Below are 22,609 nucleotides of genomic sequence, written 5' to 3' on the forward strand. Positions count from 1 at the left end.
TTAGTAAGTCTACCGAAAATTTTATTTTTGTTGTCAAAGGTAAAGACGGAGACTACTGGGGAAGTCTGCGTTAGAAAAAAAAATTGTCTGGTCAATTGCAAAACTAACCCGTGCGTTGACAAATAGACTGCATCGTAAGTCTCCACGGAGGCGTAGACATACAAAACAGTCTACCGTCGCGACACAGATCTGAAAAAGAACGAAAACCATGTAAATAATTACCTTTTTCATGTGTAAAGCTCGTTTCCAACATTTTCAACCGTCCAAACTCCAAATATGAGCAAAAAGAAGCATCTTTAACGATTCACTAATGAAGAAACTCGAAAATATGAAGTTTATGATTATGAAAATGATAGTTATGAGAGTTTTTTAGATGGAAATGTAGAGGAGATGAGAAGAAATGAAGTTTTTTGGGTTAGAATGAGAAAAAAAAGTGGTTGAAAATTGAATTCTAGAGCTTTAGAGCTCAAAAATGGTGGTTCATGGTGGTTGGAAAAATTGATGATGATGGCATTTTTGTAAATAAGAACAAATGGTTGGGGTGTATTTGGTTTTTTGTTAATTTCGAAATTAATAAAAAAATAAATAAAAATGGCAATTTTGTGAATAATTCAAAAACATAAGGATAATATGGAAATTTTATTGATGAATAGTATGGACAAAAAAAAAGGGTTGGTTTTGGGTTTGACTTGAAAATATGGGTTGGTTTTGAAAAACACCCATATTATATTAAGCTAACAACAAATCCAATAGAAGGCAAAGATTTGTAGTCTTGGGAGCTGGCATATAAATCAAGCCGAATCTTAACCGAATTTTTTATATCATCAAAACCAAAAAAAAAGTGATTTGTATATAGACATGTTTCATTATTTTTATACAAAACAACAAAACCACCCCTCTAAGAGCATGTACATTGAGGTATCATAAGAGGGTCATGGACCTGGGTTCACAGGTTTTTAATTTGAAAAAAAAAAGGAAAATGGGTAATATTAAGTGAACCGGGCCTCTGTCGTGAACTTGTGTGAGACGAGTTCAACACACGTGGAGCCACCGGATTGGCTGGACGGAGTCGTGATGACGCGCCGCAAATGAGGTGTTTCGCGTTATTCTCTTCATTTTCTCTTCTCTCCCAAATAGCTAGGGTTTGCGACTCGAGAGGCGATTCTTGTAGCTAGGGCGATCGAGAGGTCTTTTGTTCATAAAATCGAGGAGGGAGTGTCTTTGAATTTCAAAATTTCTAGAACACAACTTCTGAAACACTTGATCAACTACTTCTCTTCCTTGATGTCTTTGTGAAACACTTGATCAACTACAAACGAAGAGGACAACTTCACAACTACGCTTATACTGCCTCACCCAACCGAGAACAACACAAGCAACGTAAGCTCTTAATTACATTATAATACTTAGGTTAAACGAGATTTTAATTTTTAAGTGATAATTTTAATTTTTTAAATCGTTGCACTCGTTATAATTTTAATTACATTATAATTTTAAGAGAAAAAAAATGATAATTTGTTATATTTTGGAGTAGGGAATAAAATTGATAATTTGTTATATTTTGGAGTAGAGAATATATTTGAAAATTTGTTATATTTTGGAGTAGAGAATAAAAATGATGATTTGTTATATTTTGGACTAGAGAATAAAAATGATAATTTGTTATATTTTGGAGTAGGGAATAAAATTGATAATTTGTTATATTTTGGAGTATAGAATATATTTGATAATTTGTTATATTTTGGACTAGAGAATAAAAATGATAATTTGTTTTTGGAGTAGAGAATAAAATTGATATTTTTTTTTCCAAAAAAGAAAGAATGTCAAGCTCCTCAAATGATGAAGTATATGAAGTTTTTGAGGAAATGGTGGACCAACAAATCGATGATTTCATCGACTCTGTTCTAACCAAAGAGCCGAAGAGACGAGTATACATCGAAAGAGATCGGGAACAAGGACACAATCAACTATGGCAGGATTACTTCAGTGAAAATCCTACATACACACACGACATGTTTAGGCGGCGTTTTCGAATGAACAAGTCTTTGTTCCTTCGCATTGTCGAACGCCTAGGTAATGAAATTCTATACTTTCAGCAACGAAGAAATGGTCATGGAAGGAACGGCCTCTCTACACTTCAAAAATGCACTTCAGCCATCCGATCGTTGGCATACGGTCACGCGGGCGATGTCAATGACGAATATCTCCGACTTGCTGCAAGTACTGCAATTTTATGTTTGGAGAATTTTGCAGAAGCGATAATACTTTTGTTTGGAGAGGAGTATCTAAGAACACCTACAACAGAAGATCTTCAAAGACTACTTGACGCTGGAGAGGCACGCGGGTTTCCGGGGATGATAGGCAGCATCGATTGTATGCATTGGGAGTGGAAAAACTGCCCAACGGCTTGGAAAGGTCAGTTCACACGTGGTTCAGGAAAGCCGACAATTGTCTTAGAAGCTGTGGCATCACAAGATCTTTGGATATGGCACTCATTTTTCGGATTACCAGGTACCCTTAACGATATCAATGTTCTTGATCGGTCACCAGTTTTTGATGACATTTTACAAGGTCGAGCACCTAAAGTGAAGTTCAAGGTCAACAGCCACACTTATCGTATGACCTACTATCTGACCGATGGAATTTATCCTAATTGGGCAACATTTATCCAATCCATCCCGCTTCCTCAAGGTCCTAAAGCCCAGAAATTTGCAGAAAGACAAGAATCAGTCAGAAAAGATGTCGAACGGGCATTTGGAGTCTTGCAATCGAGGTTTGCAATTGTAAAAAACCCTGCTCTAAAATGGGACAAGGAAAAGATAGGAAAGATAATGAGAACGTGTGTCATATTGCACAATATGATAGTCGAGGATGAACGACACGGATACACTCTAGCTGATACATCTGAGTTCGAGTCAGGAGAATCTAGCCGAAGTGCGAAGGTGAAAACGAGAGAAAGTGTGAATGTCGATATGCTTAACATTCGCAATCAAATTCGGGATCCAAGCGTACATGAGCGTTTGAAAGCTGATTTAGTTGAAAATGTTTGGGAAAAATTTGGTAATCGTGATGAATAATCTTTCTCTGTTCATGATTTTTCAATGTATTGAATAAAAACTTTTCATAAATAATGTAAAATATTTATTGACCAAAAAAAAATAATAATAATAATGTAAAATATTTAGTAACTTTCTTAAAAAAAAAAAAATTTAAAACAAATGTTTATATTAATTTTTTTTTTTAATATTATTTTATTCCTATGAACCCGGATTTAAGGTTCATTGATGGAGGAGCACAATTGATCCGGGTTCAACACTGTTCACGAGCCCACAATTAAATACATAAAAAATACATATGAACCCCAATAGGGGGTTCATTGATGTACATGCTCTAACCTGTAAACTTATGAAACTCCGTGATTCATTTGTACTTTTCTTGGACTCTATGTATAGACTATACAGCCATAACCCAAATATACGACCGCAGACCACCCCCAAGAAAATAAAATCTCGTAGATAATTAATCTAACACCCTTTTGTAGTCGGGGTAGGTGTTCCGATTATGAGTATGTAATGGTATTATAGAAATACGTCTATGCACTCTCAGGTTCAACTTTGGACCAAGAGGTGGTGTGTGTTTATCGTTTTAAATATCAAGATATGAAATTATCTCCAAAAACTTCAAACTGTAGCTTCTTGGTTAGCTTGTTTGTAACCTTCCCTTTGTTGCATCAGAGAAAAGAAGTTAAGTTAGGAATTGCGAAGCCTTGCTTGAATGGTAAATGGTATGATTCTGAATATGGTTTTGTTTATTTAGAAAAATAAGATACAGTGTCATCGAATCACATCATTGGAAATTTGGAATGCTACAAACATTACATTCTTTTACTTAGTAAATCATCAGACAATGCCAAAGAACATCATATCCAGTGTAACTCACTCCTTTCTGATTCTAAAATCATCTGTGGTTTTTATTGTCTTCCAAGAGCCTAAACCTATTTTGGCTCTCAAAAGTCAGAAACTAAACTTGATAAAGTGAAATACTCAAGAAGCTGGCTGCACCCCGTTCCATGCACGCGGGTCATCAGCAAGTTCATTGATCCTGTTGTTGCGGCTTTCTTGTACGTATGCTACACCAGCCCAAAGTCCCCGTATAAATAGAATGCTCGTAAATACAATAGTCCCAAGTGTGCAAGCTACCTGTATTCCACCACAAAAATTACATTAAAACCCAATCAACATGAAAAGCTAACAACACTACTTTACGCTAAGAAACACAAAAAAAAATGTCTCTCTTGAAGACATAAAAACACTGAAAAATATGCAAAAGGACTGATCCAAACACCTATAAAGATAACTAAAATCCAGAGACTTTACAAATTAAATACAGAAGGGAGATTCAAATGTGAAAGAAAGAAGATCCATTACTAGCCTCTTCCATTCTGATATGTGTGAGTAAAATAAAAACAGAGAGAGGCGGTGTTCAATTTGAGTTAAGTAACGTTTTCTATATCATTGAGTTTGTATATGCCATAAAAATAGATTCACTACAACAACTGAACTCATTAACACTATCCTCTCTCTTTTCAAAGTTATTATAGATACAGACTTCTACCATAGTCAGTGAATCCAATTACGAACATATAGCAATCAAGTATAACGAAACAAAACAATCAACTCCAGGACTAAAGTTATTACCTCGAGAAAGGCCTTCAAGATCCATAAAAATGCAAGTATAAGTACGCCGTTCACTGAGAAGCCCACCTAAATCGAAACAAAACAATCAGCAGATGCAGAGAACTTGCTGAGATCTTAAATCAGATTAGAGTGATCATCGAAAGTTCGAGACTTTACCAGCTTGGTGGAGATGGAAACAGGCAAAACAGATCGGACGGCTTTCCTTGCTCGCTTCGAAACTTTTCTGAAGACGTTCTCGACGAACCGAAGTAAAAGATCCAAGCTTCTATCTTCTTCTTCTTCCTCCTCCTCCTCCTCGTCTTCGTCCTCTTCGTAATCCTCATCGATCCCATACTCCGGTTTGATCTTCCGGTTCCAGCTCCGATCACCGTCTACGAAACCATCCCTCCTCCCCTGTTGAAACACATAAACAGTTCAGACACTGAATCGTGTTAGGCACACAATCTAAAGCAAAGGAACATACGTTGATGAAGTCGCGGGGTCGCCGGGAAGCAAAAAGGGAAGTGCAAGGAGGATCACGGGTTCTGGAGATGATTAGGGTTTTGGGAGTGGAGATGAAGAAGGAGAGAGGCGATCGTGATCGGGTTGAGAGAAGAGCGAGAGAAGACGGCGATGATATTGATGCGGACAGTGGCATCGTTTGTTACGCATCAGGCAGTTCTGTTTTTTTTTTCTCTCTCTCTCTGTGTTTTGTAATAAAATGTTTACTTCTTTAATGATATTTTTTTATCTTGGGCCACGTTTAGATGGACCATAATACAATCAGGCCCATTAGGTTTGGTTAATCATAAATATTGTATCCAACGTGAACCTCGTGTTATTAATTTTTTTCCAACGACGACATCCCTTAACACACGACGGAAAAATATCGTAATAAATGCGTTCGCACTAAACTGAATTTATATTAAAATGGACACATGTCATATGTAGAGAATTTCTCAGGCAAACTCTACATAAATATGTTCACACTATGTATTTTACGTTTTTTAAATATAAAACTTACGGTTCTTCTTTACGTCATTTTTACTATTTATGAATAGAATTGGACAAATTATTTATAAATTTTGATTTGATTCGTTATCCGTTTTGATTCGAACCGAAAAATCCGGATATCTTTTACTCTACGAAGCAAATCAAATACTAAAATGTAGTATCTGTAAAAAAAACAAATCACAAATATCAAAATTTATAGGAACGGATATCCAATATGATCTGTTATATGCATATATATATATATACATATATTAAAAAAATATATATAAGTTATATATTATAGTTTATATAAATTTACAATATTTTTTAAAAAATAATTTCATTTTAAGAATTTTATTTTTCATGTATTATTTTGAACAAAATGCCATTTAATATTAATTAACAGTATCTTTATATATTTATCAACTATCTTTATATACTTTTACATACACATACATGTGCATATTGACGTGAACACCTTATAACTAAGTATTTACCACAACTGAAATACCTAATTTTTTTGAAAGTTAAAATATTCTTTTTCTTAATGCTTCTTTCACTATCGACCAAATTGCAGTAAAATAATTTGTCTTAATAAATTTATTTTCTTTTTTAACTATTATCCGTTTAGAAACTATAATATGAAACCATTTGTTCGACATCATGACTATCTAAAATTTATAACATAAAAAAAACAAATAATAGTAATTTTTGATTATCACAGGAGAAAAAAAAATAAAAACATCAAACATTTTAACCGAACAAACTAAATAAATACTGATTTAAAATGATAATTATATTTTAGGAGATTAAAAACTAAAAAACAACTTAAAACCGAACCAATATCCAGATTAAACAGATTAATGTCTTCTTATTGAAAAATAACGAAACTAATAATCACATTCCGCGCAAGGCGCAGGTTATTACCTAGTAGGATATTTAGATTTATACTTTTACATTTAGAGTTATATTATATATTAAAGTGTTAAAGTTTTTGTTTGTTTAACTTAACAAAATGCACCCCATGGTAGAAAACTTACTACACTATGACAGAAAAATTGCAATTGAAGTGTTGTAAACCAAGAGTAACGTACATAAGGGAGGCTACAAAAAAAAAAGGAAAAGCTCGTTTGTGGCGAAATTGCAAAAAAAAAAGAAAACAGAAAAAAAAAGATTCAGAACTATTGGAAATTTGAGAACCTTCTTTGGTCCTATCTCTCCATTTTGGGTTTCTTCTATGACACTTTTTTGCTTTAGCCCTTCATTTCTTACATGAATCCATACAAGCTTCCAAATTGTCTAAAATAGCTGCTCTTCATAAATAAAAACCACCTGCTAATTAAGAATGACGTTTTAGTCAGAGTTGAATATATACACACACTTGGTAAAGTAAGAGTAAACAAGTAGTTAATATCTGATGTAGGAGACTCTTAGATTTACATAACCTAATCTAGAAGTTTTCCTTTTATTTCATGTTTTCTTTTTCTTATAGGGATTTACCTTTTTATGTTTTAGGCTCTCTCTATATAAGAGAGTTTTAGGTATTCTGTTTTGGACATTCATATCTTTTCTTATCAATAGAAGTTTTCAAGCTTTTATCTTTTCTGGTGGATTCCAGAGCTTAATATTCGAGTTCTTGCTTGAGAGCTTGATTTTGATCTAAGGGTTAGTGTTTGCTAACCTTAGTGATTTCCGACTGCGTCAAGTGGTATCAGAGCAAGGTCTTCTCCTTCTCTTTTCGAAGCTTGATCAGCCATGGGTGATCAACCAGTAACCAAAGCCGACTTCGAGGGTTTCGCAGAAGGTTTAAGGGAGGCAACCACAAACCTCACTGCCGTAACTGCTCAATTGGCAAATCTGGTAACTGCGTTAAATAATCAGGTTGTGGCTTATCCCAATCAGGTTAATAACGCCGGTCAAAGAGGTGGAGAAAGAAGACCAATTCGGGGTCAACAAGGTCGAAACAATCGTGAAGTTGTTGTTGATAATTCTAGTTCAGAAGAAGAATCAGAAGAAGAAATAGCTGAAGGAAACCAACAAAACAATTATGATTATCGGGTAAAAGCCGATATTCCATTGTTCTATGGAACTATGGGAGTGGAGGAGTTTCTTGATTGGCAAATTGATGTTGATCGATTTTTTGATGTCATGGGCGTTCCTGAGAATAAACAAGTTAAGATGGTAGCTGTCAAACTGAAGAAGACTGCTGCAGTGTGGTGGGATAAACTCGTTATCCAAAGGCAAAGACAAAGGAGAGGACCAGTTAGGACTTGGCGTCGAATGAAGCAATTAATGCTGGAGCGATTCTTACCGGAAGATTACGAACAAATTCTTTACAAGATGTATCTCGATTGTGTTCAAGGAAACAGAACTGTGACCGAGTACACAGCTGAATTCTTGCGTTTCTCTGAACGCAATGAGTTAGGCGAAACAGAGAATCAGAAGGTGGCTAGGTACATCAGTGGGTTAAAGGGTTCTCTTCAGGGAAAGATGGGTTTGCAAACCGTATGGACCGTGCAGGAAGCTTCCAGTCTAGCATTAAAAGCTGAGTTAATGGAGAAGTCATCACGCGGGTTCTCAACATTTAGAAGAAACACGGCTCAGACCAATTTTGAACCAACAAGTGAGAAAGAAAAGAGTGTAGCCAATAAAGACTCCAATCCGGGAAACAAAGGAGCTAGTAGCTCTAACTCAACCCAACAGAACAAGGCACCAGCTCAGAGACAAAACAATTCTTATGCTAAGCCTTCCATTGACAAGTGTTTCCGTTGCCAAGGACATGGTCATAAATCAAATGTCTGTCCAAGTCGGAGAACAGTTGCTATAATAGAGGAAGAAGATGAAGAGGATGAAAGGGATTTCGCTGAGAATGAAGAATATGAGGGAGCTGAATTCGCTGAAGAAGAATCTGGAGAGATGATAAACCTTGTGCTACAACGAGTCTTGTTATCATCTAAAGAAGAAGGCCAACGTAAGAATTTGTTTAGAACACATTGTTCTATTCAAAACAAGGTGTGTAATGTGATTGTGGATAATGGAAGCTCAGAGAATTTAGTTTCTCAAAAGCTGGTGGACTATCTGAAGCTACCCACAACCCGTCATGAGAAACCGTACGGTCTTGGTTGGGTGAAGAGAGGATCACAAGTTCGAGTTAGCATGACTTGCAAAGTTCTCATATCTATAGGTAAACATTATAAGGAGGAGATCACTTGTGACGTTCTTGACATGGATGTTTGTCACATTCTTCTTGGACGACCTTGGCAGTATGATAACGATATCACATATCGAGGTCGAGACAATGTGATAATGTTTACGTGGGGCAACCATAAAATTGCCATGGCACCTGTTAAGGATTTTTGTAACACTGCGAAGGAAAAGAAGTCAAGTTTCTTGGTTATGACACATGACGACAAAGAGCTTGATGGGGATGTTCAAGAAGCAAGGTGTTTCTATCCCTTGGTTGTTAAAGGGTTGTTGAGTGCAGTAACGGAGGAAACATCAACCCCAAGAGAAGTGTTAGAAATTCTGGATGATTTCAAAGAGTTGATTGCGGAAGAACTTCCTAATGATCTACCTCCCATGAGAGATATTCAGCATCATATTGACTTGATTCCAGGATCCAGTCTGCCAAATCTTCCCCATTACCGTATGAGCCCTAAGGAGAATGAGATTTTAAGGGAACAGATTGAAGATTTGCTGAGAAAAGGATTTATTCGTGAGAGCATGAGTCCATGCGCCGTACCGGTTCTGCTAGTTCCTAAGAAAGGTAACCAGTGGCGGATGTGTGTTGATAGTAGAGCCATTAATAAGATAACCATTAAATATCGATTCCCTATACCCCGGTTGGAAGATATGCTTGATGAGTTGTCAGGTTCTAAGGTGTTTTCAAAGATAGATCTTCGAAGTGGTTATCATCAAATTCGAATCAGGCCTGGAGATGAGTGGAAAACTGCTTTTAAGAGTAAAGACGGATTATTCGAATGGATGGTGATGCCTTTTGGGTTGTCAAATGCTCCTAGCACATTCATGAGATTAATGAACCAGGTTCTCCGCCCGTTCATTGGTTCTTTTGTGGTGGTTTATTTTGATGACATTTTGATATACAGTAAAACAAAAGACGAGCATATGGAACATTTGAAGCAAGTTTTGCAGGTTTTACAAGAAAACCAATTGTACATCAATCTTAAAAAATGTACGTTCAGCACCAACAAGCTGTTATTTCTTGGATTTGTTATTGGTGAAGAAGGGATTCAGGTTGACCAGGAGAAAGTGAGTGCCATAAGGGATTGGCCGGTTCCTAAGTCTGTCACTGAGATACGCAGCTTTCATGGTCTAGCTACTTTCTACAGAAGATTTGTTAGAGATTTTAGTACCATTACTGCGCCTATCACTGAGTGTTTGAAGAAAGGGAAGTTTCATTGGGGATCTGAACAGGAAGAGAGTTTTGCTTTAATTAAAGAGAGGCTTTGTACTGCACCAGTATTAGCCTTACCCGATTTTGACAAAGTGTTTCAAGTGGAATGTGACGCTAGTGGTGTGGGAATAGGTGCCGTCTTATCACAAGAAAAACGACCGATAGCTTTCTTTAGTGAAAAGTTAAGTGAAGCTCGCCAAAAGTGGAGCACGTATGATCAAGAGTTCTATGCGGTTTTTCGAGCTCTTCGACAATGGGAGCATTACTTGGTTCAGAGAGAGTTTGTTCTATTTACAGACCACCAAGCTCTAAAGTATCTTCACAGCCAGAAAGTGATAAATAAGATGCATGCTCGTTGGGTAAGTTTTCTGCAAAAGTTTCCTTTCATTATTCAGCATAAGTCTGGGACTCTTAACAAGGTGGCAGACGCCTTGAGTAGAAGAGCTTCCTTACTCACTATCTTAGCACAAGAGGTTGTGGGTTTCGAGTCTTTGAAGGAGTTGTACGAATGTGATGTTGAATTCAAGGAGTTATGGGGCAAATGTAATGGGAAGCATCCTTCTGCAGATTTCCACATACGAGATGGTTATCTTTTTAAAGGAGACAGGCTGTGCATTCCTTGCTCGTCATTACGAGAAAAGTTGATTCGCGATTTGCATGGTGGCGGCCTTAGTGGTCATTTGGGAAGAGACAAGACCATTGCTAGCTTGGAGACAAGGTTTTATTGGCCACATTTAAGGAGAGATGCGGGTGCTATAGTTAAAAGGTGTTATATCTGTCAGGTTTCTAAAGGACAATCTCAGAACACTGGACTTTATATGCCATTACCAATCCCAGAAGATATTTGGCAAGACTTGTCTATGGATTTTGTGTTAGGCTTACCTCGTACACAGCGAGGCGTCGATTCTGTGTTTGTGGTCGTTGACAGATTCTCCAAGATGTCGCATTTCATCGCCTGCAAGAAGACTGCAGATGCCTCTAACATCGCCAAGTTATTTTTTCGGGAAGTGGTACGTCTTCATGGGGTTCCTAAGACAATAATTTCCGACAGAGATACCAAGTTTCTGAGTCACTTCTGGATTACACTTTGGAGAATGTTTGGAACCAGCTTGAAACGGAGTTCTACAGCTCATCCACAGACTGATGGGCAAACCGAGGTGACGAATAGAACTTTGGGGAATATGATTCGAAGTGTTTGTGGAGATAAACCGAAACAATGGGATCTGGCTTTACCTCAAGTGGAGTTTGCTTACAACAGTGCCGTGCACTCAGCTACAGGGAAATCACCTTTTTCTTTGGTCTATTGTTCTATTCCGAAGCATGTGGTCGATTTGGTTAAGTTGCCTAAAGCTCCTGGAGTTAGTATCTCAGCTGAGGCTATGGCAGAGGATATTCTAGCAACTAGAGACGCTGTCCGAGCGAAGTTAGAAGCAACTGGCCAAAAGAATAAAGAAGCAGCAGACAAGCGTAGAAGACTCAAGGTTTTCAAAGAAGGAGATGAAGTGATGGTGTTTCTACGAAAAGAAAGATTCCCCGTGGGCACATATCGCAAGCTACAACCTCGCAAATATGGTCCATTCAAGATTTTGCGGAAGTTAAATGATAATGCTTATGTGGTGGCACTTCCAGAAGACATGAACATTTCTAATACGTTCAATGTGGCTGACATCTATGAGTACCATGCTGATGGTGTTCTTTATCCAGAAGAGAACTCGGGGTCGAGTTCTTTCGAGGTGGAGGAGACTGATGTAGGAGACTCTTAGATTTACATAACCTAATCTAGAAGTTTTCCTTTTATTTCATGTTTTCTTTTTCTTATAGGGATTTACCTTTTTATGTTTTAGGCTCTCTCTATATAAGAGAGTTTTAGGTATTCTGTTTTGGACATTCATATCTTTTCTTATCAATAGAAGTTTTCAAGCTTTTATCTTTTCTGGTGGATTCCAGAGCTTAATATTCGAGTTCTTGCTTGAGAGCTTGATTTTGATCTAAGGGTTAGTGTTTGCTAACCTTAGTGATTTCCGACTGCGTCAATATCTATATAATAGTATATATTTTACTTAACTGGTTATCTAGTATCTTGTTTCCATTTGCAAATAACCATATTGTTCTTGGAATGCTGCTTTGTCCTACTTGTTGATAAACAAACACACATAGTGAGTCTCTTGAGACAAGTCACGTGTACTCAACAGAATCTCACTGAGAGCAGAAAAGAGAGAGGGAGTAACCTGAATGTGAGTTGCCGAGAAGCCTTGCGAATAATCCAATGTACTCTCTGGAAAGGTTTGCTCTATCTTATTACCACCCACACTTTTCTGCAACATCTACAAGAAATGTAAACAGTACAAACGACAAAATCAATACCCTCTCATTCAAAAGTCTTTGTGTTTTAACATTGCTATGTCCAAACTAGTCCTGGACTTCCATGTGATGTAAATTCTACAGTTGCTATGGATATAATAATCAACTACAAAAATAAAAAGAACAAAAATGATATTTGCACTCTAAAAGAAATAGTTATGACTAATGGACTGTTATCGTTTGGCTTTACAGAATTTATTTGAAAATAAAAGACTTACATGAGAACTAGCAGTATCATCAAGAACCGAGTTCATTTTCTCATAATCTCTTCTTTTCTTTTCACTCTTGTTCTGTTTCTTGGGACCAACACTGTTTAACTTTTTCACAGAATCTTCCTCGCAAACATTCCTTGGGCCAGAAGATGCATCTGACATCATCGACAAATCTTCTTCTTCATCTTCTTCTTGATGCACGTAGTTTTGACTCCAAGAATCTTTGCTTCTTCTTCTGTTTTCAAACCCATTAATGTCTCGGAAACAAGAAGAACTTGGAAAAGAAGAAACAGAATGGTCTAAGTACAAAGTCCATCCTGACTCGCATCCACTACTCCATTCTGATGAACCCAACATTTTCCTTCTATTTATTGTGTTTATAAAAGAAAGCAACTCCTTTTTTTTAGGTTCTTGAGTTTGAACTGCTGTGTGGAGAAAGATTTAGACAGAAGCTGTGGGTGAAGTATCGACTTGATTTATACACATGCATCTATATCTCTCCATGTGTGATGTCCTCTATATTTCATTGTTTAATTTTATTCAATTGTTTGGTCCTATCTTCAACAGGTACGGAGTATATCTTATTTTAACTTATTATCATCGTCTCCTACTTCTTGTGCCTATTAATTTTAAAATCTTAGGTTGGTCTAATAATGTTGGCTCTTGTTTTGTCGTTATCAGTTCACTATGTGGACGAAGTAACTTGTATACAAGCTAATGGATAAGTCGGCGTTATTTAGGCACACTCGAGCGTTCTTTTCAAGTTCGCAACACGTGAACTCGATAGTATAATACTTTGTTACTCTTTTCTTACAATGCCAGTATGTAACATGGGAATGACATGTAGCGTTCGTGGCCAGACGTTTCTCATTTGATCCAAATATATAAAACCAAACCTGCTTATTTATACATTTCAGCTGCATAAAAATAAACGAACGACGCATATCAAACTATATAGAGTTGAAACTTTAATACTTGTTTTATTTTAATTATCGTACTAATAGAAAGTTTGCACGTGACATATCCTCCAAAACTAGCATAGAAGAGATAAATAGCCACTAATCGTATATTAAATGTTTATAATGGCTATTTATGTAGGTAATTAATAGTATTGGTGAGACTAATTAGATGGTGCATGGGTCAAAGCGACTTCGGCAGACAAGTTGTGACAAAGAAGATCCGAGCGGTCTATTGACTACGCTTTTATGATATCACATGCCCTCACATTTTGTTTTCCATTTTATTCTTTTTCGTACTAGCTAAATTAATTCTTACCTGTCGAAAAAGACATCCTAGTAAGTTTATTATTTATCTTTTGTGTTCCTTTTCGTGTATGTTTGGCACTTTCTATATGTGGGATGGCGAGATATTAGTGTTATTATAGTATGATGATTAAGATTTGAAAACGAGTAATAATTATATAAAGTTTTTCAGAAAAAGGTTTCTATATCTAAAATCTTAATAATCTTACTATCATATTCAAATGTTCAGATATTTTCTTTTAATAAAACGATAATGGAGAGTTAATTCAGAGTTTGAAAAATGTGAGTACAGAAATTTCATGTGTTGGAAGTGCATCTCTGTTTTGGCACACATGTCATGTAAGTTTAAATATTGTAAGAAAATAATAACAGAAGTAAAATGAATTTTTGATTAATAGTTTAAGGAATTCTAATAGCTAGCTAGCAAAATCAGGCATGCATGTGAGCACGTGTGCACGTAAAAATGTAATAATACGCAAGGTTCAACAAATTCACACATGTGCTCACGTGCAAGAACACGCACTTCGACCAACTACACACTTTAGATGTGACACCTTCTGGTCCCTTTCTTTACAATCACTGATAATTCCTATGCTCCCGATTTCAGTGTTCCCGTCCTCCATGTGTCTCTTGCTTTTTCACTTCCCTTCACATGTGTGTTTGTGTGTTTTCAAATGAGTTGTATAGTTAAACCTTTTTTGTGTGTGTATAACTTAGTTTGAGAACAAGAAGTTTAAGTTGTGTAAGGAATCAAGACGTTAAGTTCAGGTCAGGATTAGCCGATTAGGTAACTCTGTTTTTGTATATTGAAATTTTCCTTTATAATGTTTTTACAAATGATAGTTCACTAGTATAATCTTTCAGCATTAGTTATATTATTTTTAATGACTCCTGAAGAAGACATTATGATTTTGTAATTGACGTTTCAAGTACTATTTCACTACGACCAATGTTATACTGATATGTTATTAATGTTGTATATAATTATCACTTTTAAGCATTAATCACAACTCTAACCACCTGGCGCGGACCCATCTCCTTAGTTACCTCCAAGCACAAACTGGTGGACAAGTTCTTGATCTGTGGATGACCTACGTTCACGTTGTAAAGTCCATGCAACAATGACACATCTTCCTCTTCGTTCTCGTGGTCCACCATGAAAATATTTGGAATATCTGAAGTTTTTTGGTGCCACTCCTTGAGCAACTTGTCAATTACATCTCCTGTCTCTGTGTTGTTGAAGTCCTTGTCCGCGAGTGTCAGCTTGTCAAAACCAGACACCTCAGGTCCAGCAAATATTATGATGCCTTCCACCGCAGGATGCGAGTAAGCTTCCCTTAGAATTTCTTCTATGTATTTTGCCTATGATCAATCAAATTAGTAATCAAACACACTTTTATGATTATGATAAATGTATAAAGATGGAGAAAAGGTTTCTTGTCATACAAGGTAGCTGATGACACACCTGGTTAGGGCATTTAGGCATATCAAGCTCTGTAATCCATACAGGCAACCCTAGTGAGCCTAAAGTATCCAGTGCAGATCTCATGTAAGCTAAGTTAGGCTGAATTGGACTAAAGTGACCCTGAGCTCCAATTGCTCCTTTAATGTTTTCGTTTCCTTGGTACGCAAGTATCTCCTCCATCTTGTCCTTCACCTTAACCGGCGTCGCAGTAACGTCTCCAGGGTTCTCAATCGTGTTGTACTCGTTAACAAACAATGTCACATCAGGATCTAGCTTATAAGCAAGGTTGTAGAATCTTGACGAAGCGTTTACACCAAGCATTTTTTCAAAGTAATCCCAATGCAAATTCTCGTTAACCACATCCCACCCGGTTAACTTACCTTTGTACCTCTTCATAACCGAATTTATCCGGTTCAGTGTCACATTCCTCACATCTTCAGGGTCTTTTATATTTTCCACCCAACTTGGTTGCATCTTTGGGTCGTCCCATAAAACTGTATGACCTCTAACCAATATATCATTCTCCTCTGCAAACTTCAGCATTGAATCTGCTGCCGTGTAGTTCTCCTGACCGCGTACTTTCTCTGTTGTATACCATTTCATTTCATTGGTGAATGACGTGATTGCGAACCGTGACGCAAACCATTTTCTGTACCCTTCACTTTGTAGGATCCGGAAATTCATTGCACAGCCTAAGAGGAAAAATGGTTTGGTTTGTTTTAGGGATATTACTGCGTCTTTTACCGCAGTTTTATTGTTATAAGTAACTTCAAATCTCACTTTATTCTTCCTTATCTGCAACCAATACCATTTATATAAGAGAAAAAAAACAGCACACAAGAGATCTGAAACCATAAAAATTATAACATTTGGTACCTTTTCAATAAGTTGATCTTGTTTCAGTTTCCATTCTTTTTTACTAAACTGTTTTAGCGACAGTTTTGTTACAGAGATCTTTGCTTCTCTGTCTTCACTCTGCTTTCGAATAAAACATGTGTTAACACTGAGAATATACATATGAAAACACGTGTATAATGTTGTACCTTGAAGAATATATCTACTGGGTCTGAAACATTAGGTACAATCCCACCTTTAAGCAAAGACCAACATCCTTGCTTTGCCCTAACTTCACCTCCATGAACAAGTCTTCCACTTTCTGATCTGAACACAATCCCTACTTTCTTGTCGTTTCCTCCTCTCAACTTTACCCAAGCTGTGTTTCCATAAAAAAAATGGATATTCAATCTATATAAACATAACCGGTTCAAACTCAAACAAAACTAAAAGAAACCTATCTGAACATATGAATATGATCAAAGTGGTTTAATTGGTTATAATTATTTCTGTATCCGGAAAAAAAAAATCTGAAACCAGACATTGTACACACATCTACAAGAGATGAATTACCAAGAATCACTGGTTTGAAACAGTAACTTACTAAACAAGAAAGCATAAGATGATGATTTGTTAAAATATATAAACATACGAATAGGTTGCATCTGTGTTACCGGAGAAGCTGTAAATGATTCCTTGCTGAAGCTGAATTCTCTGTGCCATTTCTCTAATAGCCCCATTTTCATCTATCTCCCACTCTTGATCAGAGTCATCTTCATCAGAGTGGCTAAGTAGTATTAATTCTTGTTCCGCAATGCTTCGTGGAGGCTTCATTATACACTTTATATATTCGCCATATTTTACCAACGTTAGACAGTTTGATTTTTAAAAATAAATAAATCAAGCATGTGATATATCTATATATCGAGGTTTTATCAGTTTTGGTTACCTCTGTTTTGAGAGAGCGACTATGGGAGAAAGGATCATTAGCAAGCCCCGAATACACAAGACATATGAGAAGAAAGAGCATGCTGGGGAAGAAGCCATTATTGAAATTCTTCATCTTCCTTCCTGTAAAATTAGAATGTCACGACAAAACTCATTTGTTAAAGCTTAAGGGTTGTCACATTCTAATCTATTTTTATACTCCTCTTTCCTTTACAAGCACCTTTCTTTTACATTGATTTTAAGGTTCGTTTCAAAGATAGGCTTAAGAATACGAGCACCATCTTGAATTTAAACATACTGTTTTCTTATACTGCCATAGGCTTTATATTTTATTTTTGATAAAGGCTTTATATCAGATAAAAGTATATTGATTTCCAATGAAAAAATGACAAACTACACAATGTGAAACGAATATGAAAGCACTAGGTAGAGTAATGCGGTCAACCTAAAACTAGAAGAACGGATACCACCTACTTTTAAGTAACAACATCCCAAAACTAAAAGCAAACAAAAAAATATATCCAAAAACCATTCTAAAAGAAAGAAGAAAACTATAGAACATTTAACGGGTAAACAGTAAAAGTGCGTTCTACCACATAAAATAAACATTACCTACAAAGGAGAACAAGAAGTTGGATTTAACAAGTGGCTACAATTGCTGCCTCGTGAAACATTTTTGGAGTTACGTTGAAGCACTTGTCGTGTAACATCGACTGGTAGAAATTGTTCTTTAGCAAAAATATATCAAAGTTAAGTAAATTATAATAGTTCGATATGGTTGTCAACAAAGCCAAGAAGTTGCTGATTCTATTCAACCATCCATTAACAAAAACAATTTTCCAACATTTTCAATAGGCCATAGTTAATAAGAACATTGATTAACAACACTAAACTTGATTACTAATTATTAAAAATAATAAAACGTTATAAATTGTAAGCCAAAAAAATCAAGATTTCAAATTAACAATAGTGTTCATGAGTAATAATAGCCCTTTGGAGTTTCCTCAAACTTGCTGCACTATTTTCACTAAGATTTAAACTACTCAAATAGTTCAAGATAGTTGTAAACTTAGCGTATCAAACATGAACAACAAAACGAGATGGTTGAGAGTCATCAGAAGTCAACTTAAAGCTGTGAGAAGCAGTTGAATTAGTGAGAGGATGAGCAATACTGATATCATAGTCACCATGGAAGAGTGAAGCTTCAAAGAACCCATCAGCATCAGTTAAACCTGTGGTTTGCCCACGAAGCCCTCCCCATTCACGCAGAAGTTTGTCCACAACGTCTCCGGTGGGTAGGTTCCTGAAGTTTCCATCGGTGAGGCACATTTTGTAGCAACCTGAGGGAGAATAACCACTCCAAGTCACCATTCCTTTCACTTGCGGATGTGCATGGCCTTCCCTTAGGACCTGCTCGAAATATTTGGCCTGCACAAAATTGAACATTAGAAGCCAGTCATGAACATAGACAAGTAAAACATTAGCATACAACCTCCAAATTTTTTTAAAAAAATACATAAATATATATAGACTCCCAAAATAGTTTATTTTTAAATTAAAATTCGTACTAATTTTTCAATATAGCTCACAAAATCTTAGGATAGCCGAGAATATTTATTCGAGTTACCTGGACATTTGGAGGAGCTTGGACGTCGACCTCAGTGAGCCAAATAGGCAAACCAGTGGCAGCAAGAGTGTCAAGAGCTGATCTCATATACGGAATGTTAGGAGTGTTGAAATGAGACTCAAGACCGATCCCTAACTGAATGTTTCCGGCGACACGAATAGATTGAAGCTCTCTAAGCTTCCCCAAATACCTTGCTGGACTAGAAGCCGAATCTCCCGGTTGCTCCAACGTGTTGAATTCATTCATAAACATTGGTGTCCTTGGGTCGATGGAATGCGCCAACGCAAAGATGTTATAAGAGGCTTGAGGACCCATCTTGCTCTCAAAAAACGAGAAATGGAGATTCTCATTCACAACGTCCCAGCTCAGAAGCTGCCCTTTGTACCTTGAGACCACCGAGGAAACCCTTCTTTTCACGGCGTTGTAGAGATCGTTACCGGACAAAGAACTCACCCAACTAAGTTGGTACTTGGGGTCGTTCCATACGATATTGTGGCCACGTACAGCGATCCCATGCTGTTTGAAGAATCTTAACATGGCGTCTGCTGTCGTGTAATCCTCTTTGCCTCTTACTGCTTCCGTGCTGTACCATTTCATCTCGTTCGCGAAGGTTGTCACGGTGAATCTCTTAGTGAACCAGTTTTGGTATGCTTGGTTTACAAGTATGTACTTTTCTACCTCGCACCCGAATGAGAACCCAAGTCTATTCTGTACGATGGAGATTGTTGCGCTTGGTATTGGCTCACCTAAGCTGTTTACGGCTCTGATCCTCATGCCTCTCTTCCTCGTTCTGTGAATGGTCTGCTCGTGGTGAGCGTTCCACTCTTCTTGTGTGAATGGTTGCAACGAGACGCTATCAACCCATATCTCAACGGTTGTGTCCTCGCTCTACACATGAGCACATAAATAAGAATCATCATAGGTTAATTTCTCTATTTCCACTTATATGTAACGTTCTTATTTTCACATTTTTAGATTTTAAAAATATATTAAAACTAGTAGGTTACTTAGACAAACATTCAAGAGTTGGCACAAAGGCTATGTTTGTTTGTATATGTAAATACCTCAAAGTAAAGTTCGGCAGGACCAGATTCATCAATAGTGAGACCACCTTTAAGCATGGACCAGCACTTAGATTCAGCAATAACCGAACCGGCATGCTTATATTCACCATTCTTCTTGAAAACGGCTATCACAGGAGCCTTTCCTTTGCTTACTTGTAACCAAGCTACAAGTAACATAAAATACATCAGATAATAATTTGAGTAATTCGTATAAATTTCTGAAGAATAAGATCCAAGAAACACATATTCGAAACTATATACCAGAGAAAGTGTAGAGAAGTTCTTTTTCCAAATAAATCTTCTGTGAGACGCTGTCATAAGACTGATTCCTCCCTCGTGCAACAACGAACTTATTGCCTCCGAATTCTCTGAAATCGACTTTGGCGTTTGCGAATTGTGCCCAGCCTTGTGAACCATTTTGTAGGTCAGGGTTCACGATGATCCCTCCATTGTATTGTGGTTTATAAGGGTTCTCTAGACACTACACCAAGACAATAAGATAATCAGAAACATAAGTTTCCAACGAACAACGATCGACCTAAATAAAGAACATAGAATAATAGCTTGCCTCTATTGTTGCCGAGTAATCGTAAGGTACATACTTTTGTTCACTCCCTGCAAACGTTTTCATACATTAATTCTTCTTTTTTGTTCGTTGATAATAAAAAATTCAAAAGTTATTACACATGTACAAACAGAAAAATACATATTGCGACGAAAATAAACTCGAAATCTTATAGGAGAACTAACATATATAACAACAATGATAATATAGAAAACCAGAGATAAGATGGAGAACAACTTGATAGAGAAAGGCTGCAGAAGGCTAGCAGCAGTAGAAGAAGCTTCATTGTGGAAATAATTAGGAATCACTTGATGATGATTGAGGGTTTCCAATAACATTTATACTATTTTTATGGTACATAATGAATTAACAAAAATAATTTTGACTGTAGTTTATTTTTATGATTTTCTTACCATACTTGTTTTGGAAAGAAAAGTGAAGATATTCATCATTCTATTTATCGTTAATAGAAACAGTATATTAAATCTATGAAAATTCTCAAAGCCATTATCTTTTTTTTTTGGCATGGAAGGCAAATATGGAAAGCAAATCTACAATACATTCTGGTACATAGTCAATTACGCCGGTTAAAAAAAAGTTACTAGGTATGTCAACTCTACAATCCAGAGAACCCTGAAGAAGTCCTTTACTTTAAAATTTATGTTTCCTTTGATGTGTAATCGCCATGTTCTAACTTAATTCTTTGTCAGCAAGTACATATAAGATCATTATTGGACACCATTGTTTTACATCGTAATCAATATTAAATTTAATTAAGATTGGACTGGCACAAGGCTACTATATTCAACACCACAACAGCTCAAAGACTCAAGAGGAAGTTCAGTATTATTGACAAATCCATGACAATATTGAGACTTCAACTTTAAGAACCCAGCCTAATGATACTCATGATTAGCTCATGGGGGGAACCGGCACCGCAGACACGGATACACATATATAGATATACCATGTCTAGATTAAGAACAAAATATACTATCTGCCACCATTAATTATTACTAAGAATCAAACTACTCAAATATGAACTAGTTGTATGCTTGACTTCTCAAACACGAAAGACAAAAAAGGATGGTTGAGTGTGGGAAGCTTTTGAATTTGCGAGAGAAATGAGGAATTTTTAAACCCTAGAAATTGGTGGGCTTCAAATATATATGGGCCATATTTAAAATGGCATCAATTTGAAACACTATTTTTTTTTGAAACACTAAATGGCATCAAACTTACACCTCGAATTTTATATAACATTGATGATGTTTGTCTACAGATTACTTGTCTCCCACATCACGATTGATTTATTGAAAGTTTGTCCGATAAAAGTGTTAAAATATAATTCTAAAAACATGTACACTAAGAAAGTTTATTTTCTTTTTTTTTCAATTGAAAAATATTTAGTAAATGTTATATTTTCATATATTTATGTTTTATTTTATAAAAGACTTAAACTTTTTATCTTTATTTATCGTATTTTATTTTAAATGATTATTTATGTTTAAAAAATTAAATTTTATTTCTTTAATGAATTAAGCTGGTAAAATTTTGATAAATTAATTTTATTATGTGGTTAATATTTTAATAAAAAAATACATACTTTTAATAAAGATTTATACTTTTCAATGAAAAAAATAATTTTTTTTTATGAATGCTTAAATTATATTAAGAAAAGAAAAAAAAATAATAATTAAGAATAGTTGAAAAAAAATTATTTGAACTTGGACTCAATGGTCCAAAAAAAATATGTGATAATTGGATTTGATTTCTTAATCGACCCAAATGGCCCAAGAGAGATCTGATGTGGGCTGGATCCAAAAAAAATGACCCAATATAGATGTGTTATTAATATTACTTGATTGCCTTTAATGAAACATTCAATGTTAGTAAAGAAAAGGACAGCTAAGGTAAAAAAAACAATAAGATCCTGTTTTAATAGTATAGATATATCTTTTTAACATGGGATGTCTGGCTCGAAGCCCCCAACTAATCATCTAAGGGGTACCAACGACTAGTTCGGTCCTGGATTTTCTAACTTTACCTATGGTTCCATCTTTGTTTGGTCAGGCAAATGAGAGCATAATTAACCCAAAATTTTTAAGATGAAATTTTTAGCGGAAGTTAAATAGTTTCATATATAAATGTTAAATATATCTTTCTAACATGGGACGTCTGGCTCGAA

At 36.0% G+C, this 22,609-nt stretch overlaps 5 protein-coding genes across 7 annotated transcripts; 1 reads left to right on the forward strand and 4 right to left on the reverse strand.

Moving 5' to 3' along the window:
• Nucleotides 1-1,820: 1,820 nt before the first annotated feature.
• LOC125607234 lies at nt 1,821-3,077 on the forward strand. Its single transcript, XM_048777107.1, has 2 exons — nt 1,821-2,373; nt 2,572-3,077. The coding sequence occupies exons 1-2, from the start codon at nt 1,821-1,823 to the stop codon at nt 3,075-3,077; spliced, it is 1,059 nt and encodes a 352-aa protein (XP_048633064.1).
• Nucleotides 3,078-3,787: 710 nt separating this feature from the next.
• On the reverse strand, nt 3,788-5,399 carry BNAA03G50640D (protein SHORT HYPOCOTYL IN WHITE LIGHT 1). Its single transcript, XM_013882966.2, has 4 exons — nt 5,161-5,399; nt 4,854-5,090; nt 4,698-4,763; nt 3,788-4,199 (listed from the first exon to the last, which is right to left on the reverse strand). The coding sequence occupies exons 1-4, from the start codon at nt 5,332-5,334 to the stop codon at nt 4,044-4,046; spliced, it is 633 nt and encodes a 210-aa protein (XP_013738420.1). The 5' UTR covers nt 5,335-5,399; the 3' UTR covers nt 3,788-4,043.
• Nucleotides 5,400-6,718: 1,319 nt separating this feature from the next.
• On the reverse strand, nt 6,719-13,977 carry BNAA03G50650D (protein SOB FIVE-LIKE 5). Its single transcript, XM_013882965.3, has 4 exons — nt 12,663-13,977; nt 12,312-12,407; nt 12,149-12,212; nt 6,719-7,001 (listed from the first exon to the last, which is right to left on the reverse strand). The coding sequence occupies exons 1-3, from the start codon at nt 13,011-13,013 to the stop codon at nt 12,156-12,158; spliced, it is 504 nt and encodes a 167-aa protein (XP_013738419.1). The 5' UTR covers nt 13,014-13,977; the 3' UTR covers nt 6,719-7,001; nt 12,149-12,155.
• A 368-nt stretch (nt 13,978-14,345) lies between these two features.
• LOC125574989 (endo-1,4-beta-xylanase 5-like) lies at nt 14,346-17,526 on the reverse strand. 3 transcript variants are annotated; one of them, XM_048766275.1, is made up of 6 exons: nt 17,167-17,526; nt 16,892-17,057; nt 16,427-16,596; nt 16,260-16,358; nt 15,384-16,178; nt 14,354-15,280 (listed from the first exon to the last, which is right to left on the reverse strand). In XM_048766275.1, the coding sequence occupies exons 1-6, from the start codon at nt 17,278-17,280 to the stop codon at nt 14,912-14,914; spliced, it is 1,713 nt and encodes a 570-aa protein (XP_048622232.1). In that variant the 5' UTR covers nt 17,281-17,526; the 3' UTR covers nt 14,354-14,911. The 3 variants fall into 3 exon arrangements, with proteins under 3 accessions (XP_048622234.1, XP_048622232.1, XP_048622238.1); XM_048766281.1 differs by having other exon boundaries at nt 14,957-15,280; nt 15,365-16,178; XM_048766277.1 differs by lacking the exon at nt 17,167-17,526 and having other exon boundaries at nt 14,346-15,280; nt 16,870-17,057.
• Nucleotides 17,527-17,718: 192 nt separating this feature from the next.
• On the reverse strand, nt 17,719-20,759 carry LOC106442873 (endo-1,4-beta-xylanase 5-like). The gene is made up of 5 exons (XM_048777108.1): nt 20,637-20,759; nt 20,118-20,337; nt 19,857-20,020; nt 18,793-19,680; nt 17,719-18,593 (listed from the first exon to the last, which is right to left on the reverse strand). Exons 1-5 carry the CDS (start codon nt 20,757-20,759, stop codon nt 18,243-18,245), a joined length of 1,746 nt encoding a protein of 581 aa, XP_048633065.1. The 3' UTR covers nt 17,719-18,242.
• Between the last annotated feature and the right edge of the window lie 1,850 nt (nt 20,760-22,609).

The sequence above is a fragment of the Brassica napus genome, chromosome A3, assembly GCF_020379485.1.
Source record: "Brassica napus cultivar Da-Ae chromosome A3, Da-Ae, whole genome shotgun sequence".
Classification (NCBI taxonomy): Eukaryota; Viridiplantae; Streptophyta; class Magnoliopsida; order Brassicales; family Brassicaceae; genus Brassica; species Brassica napus.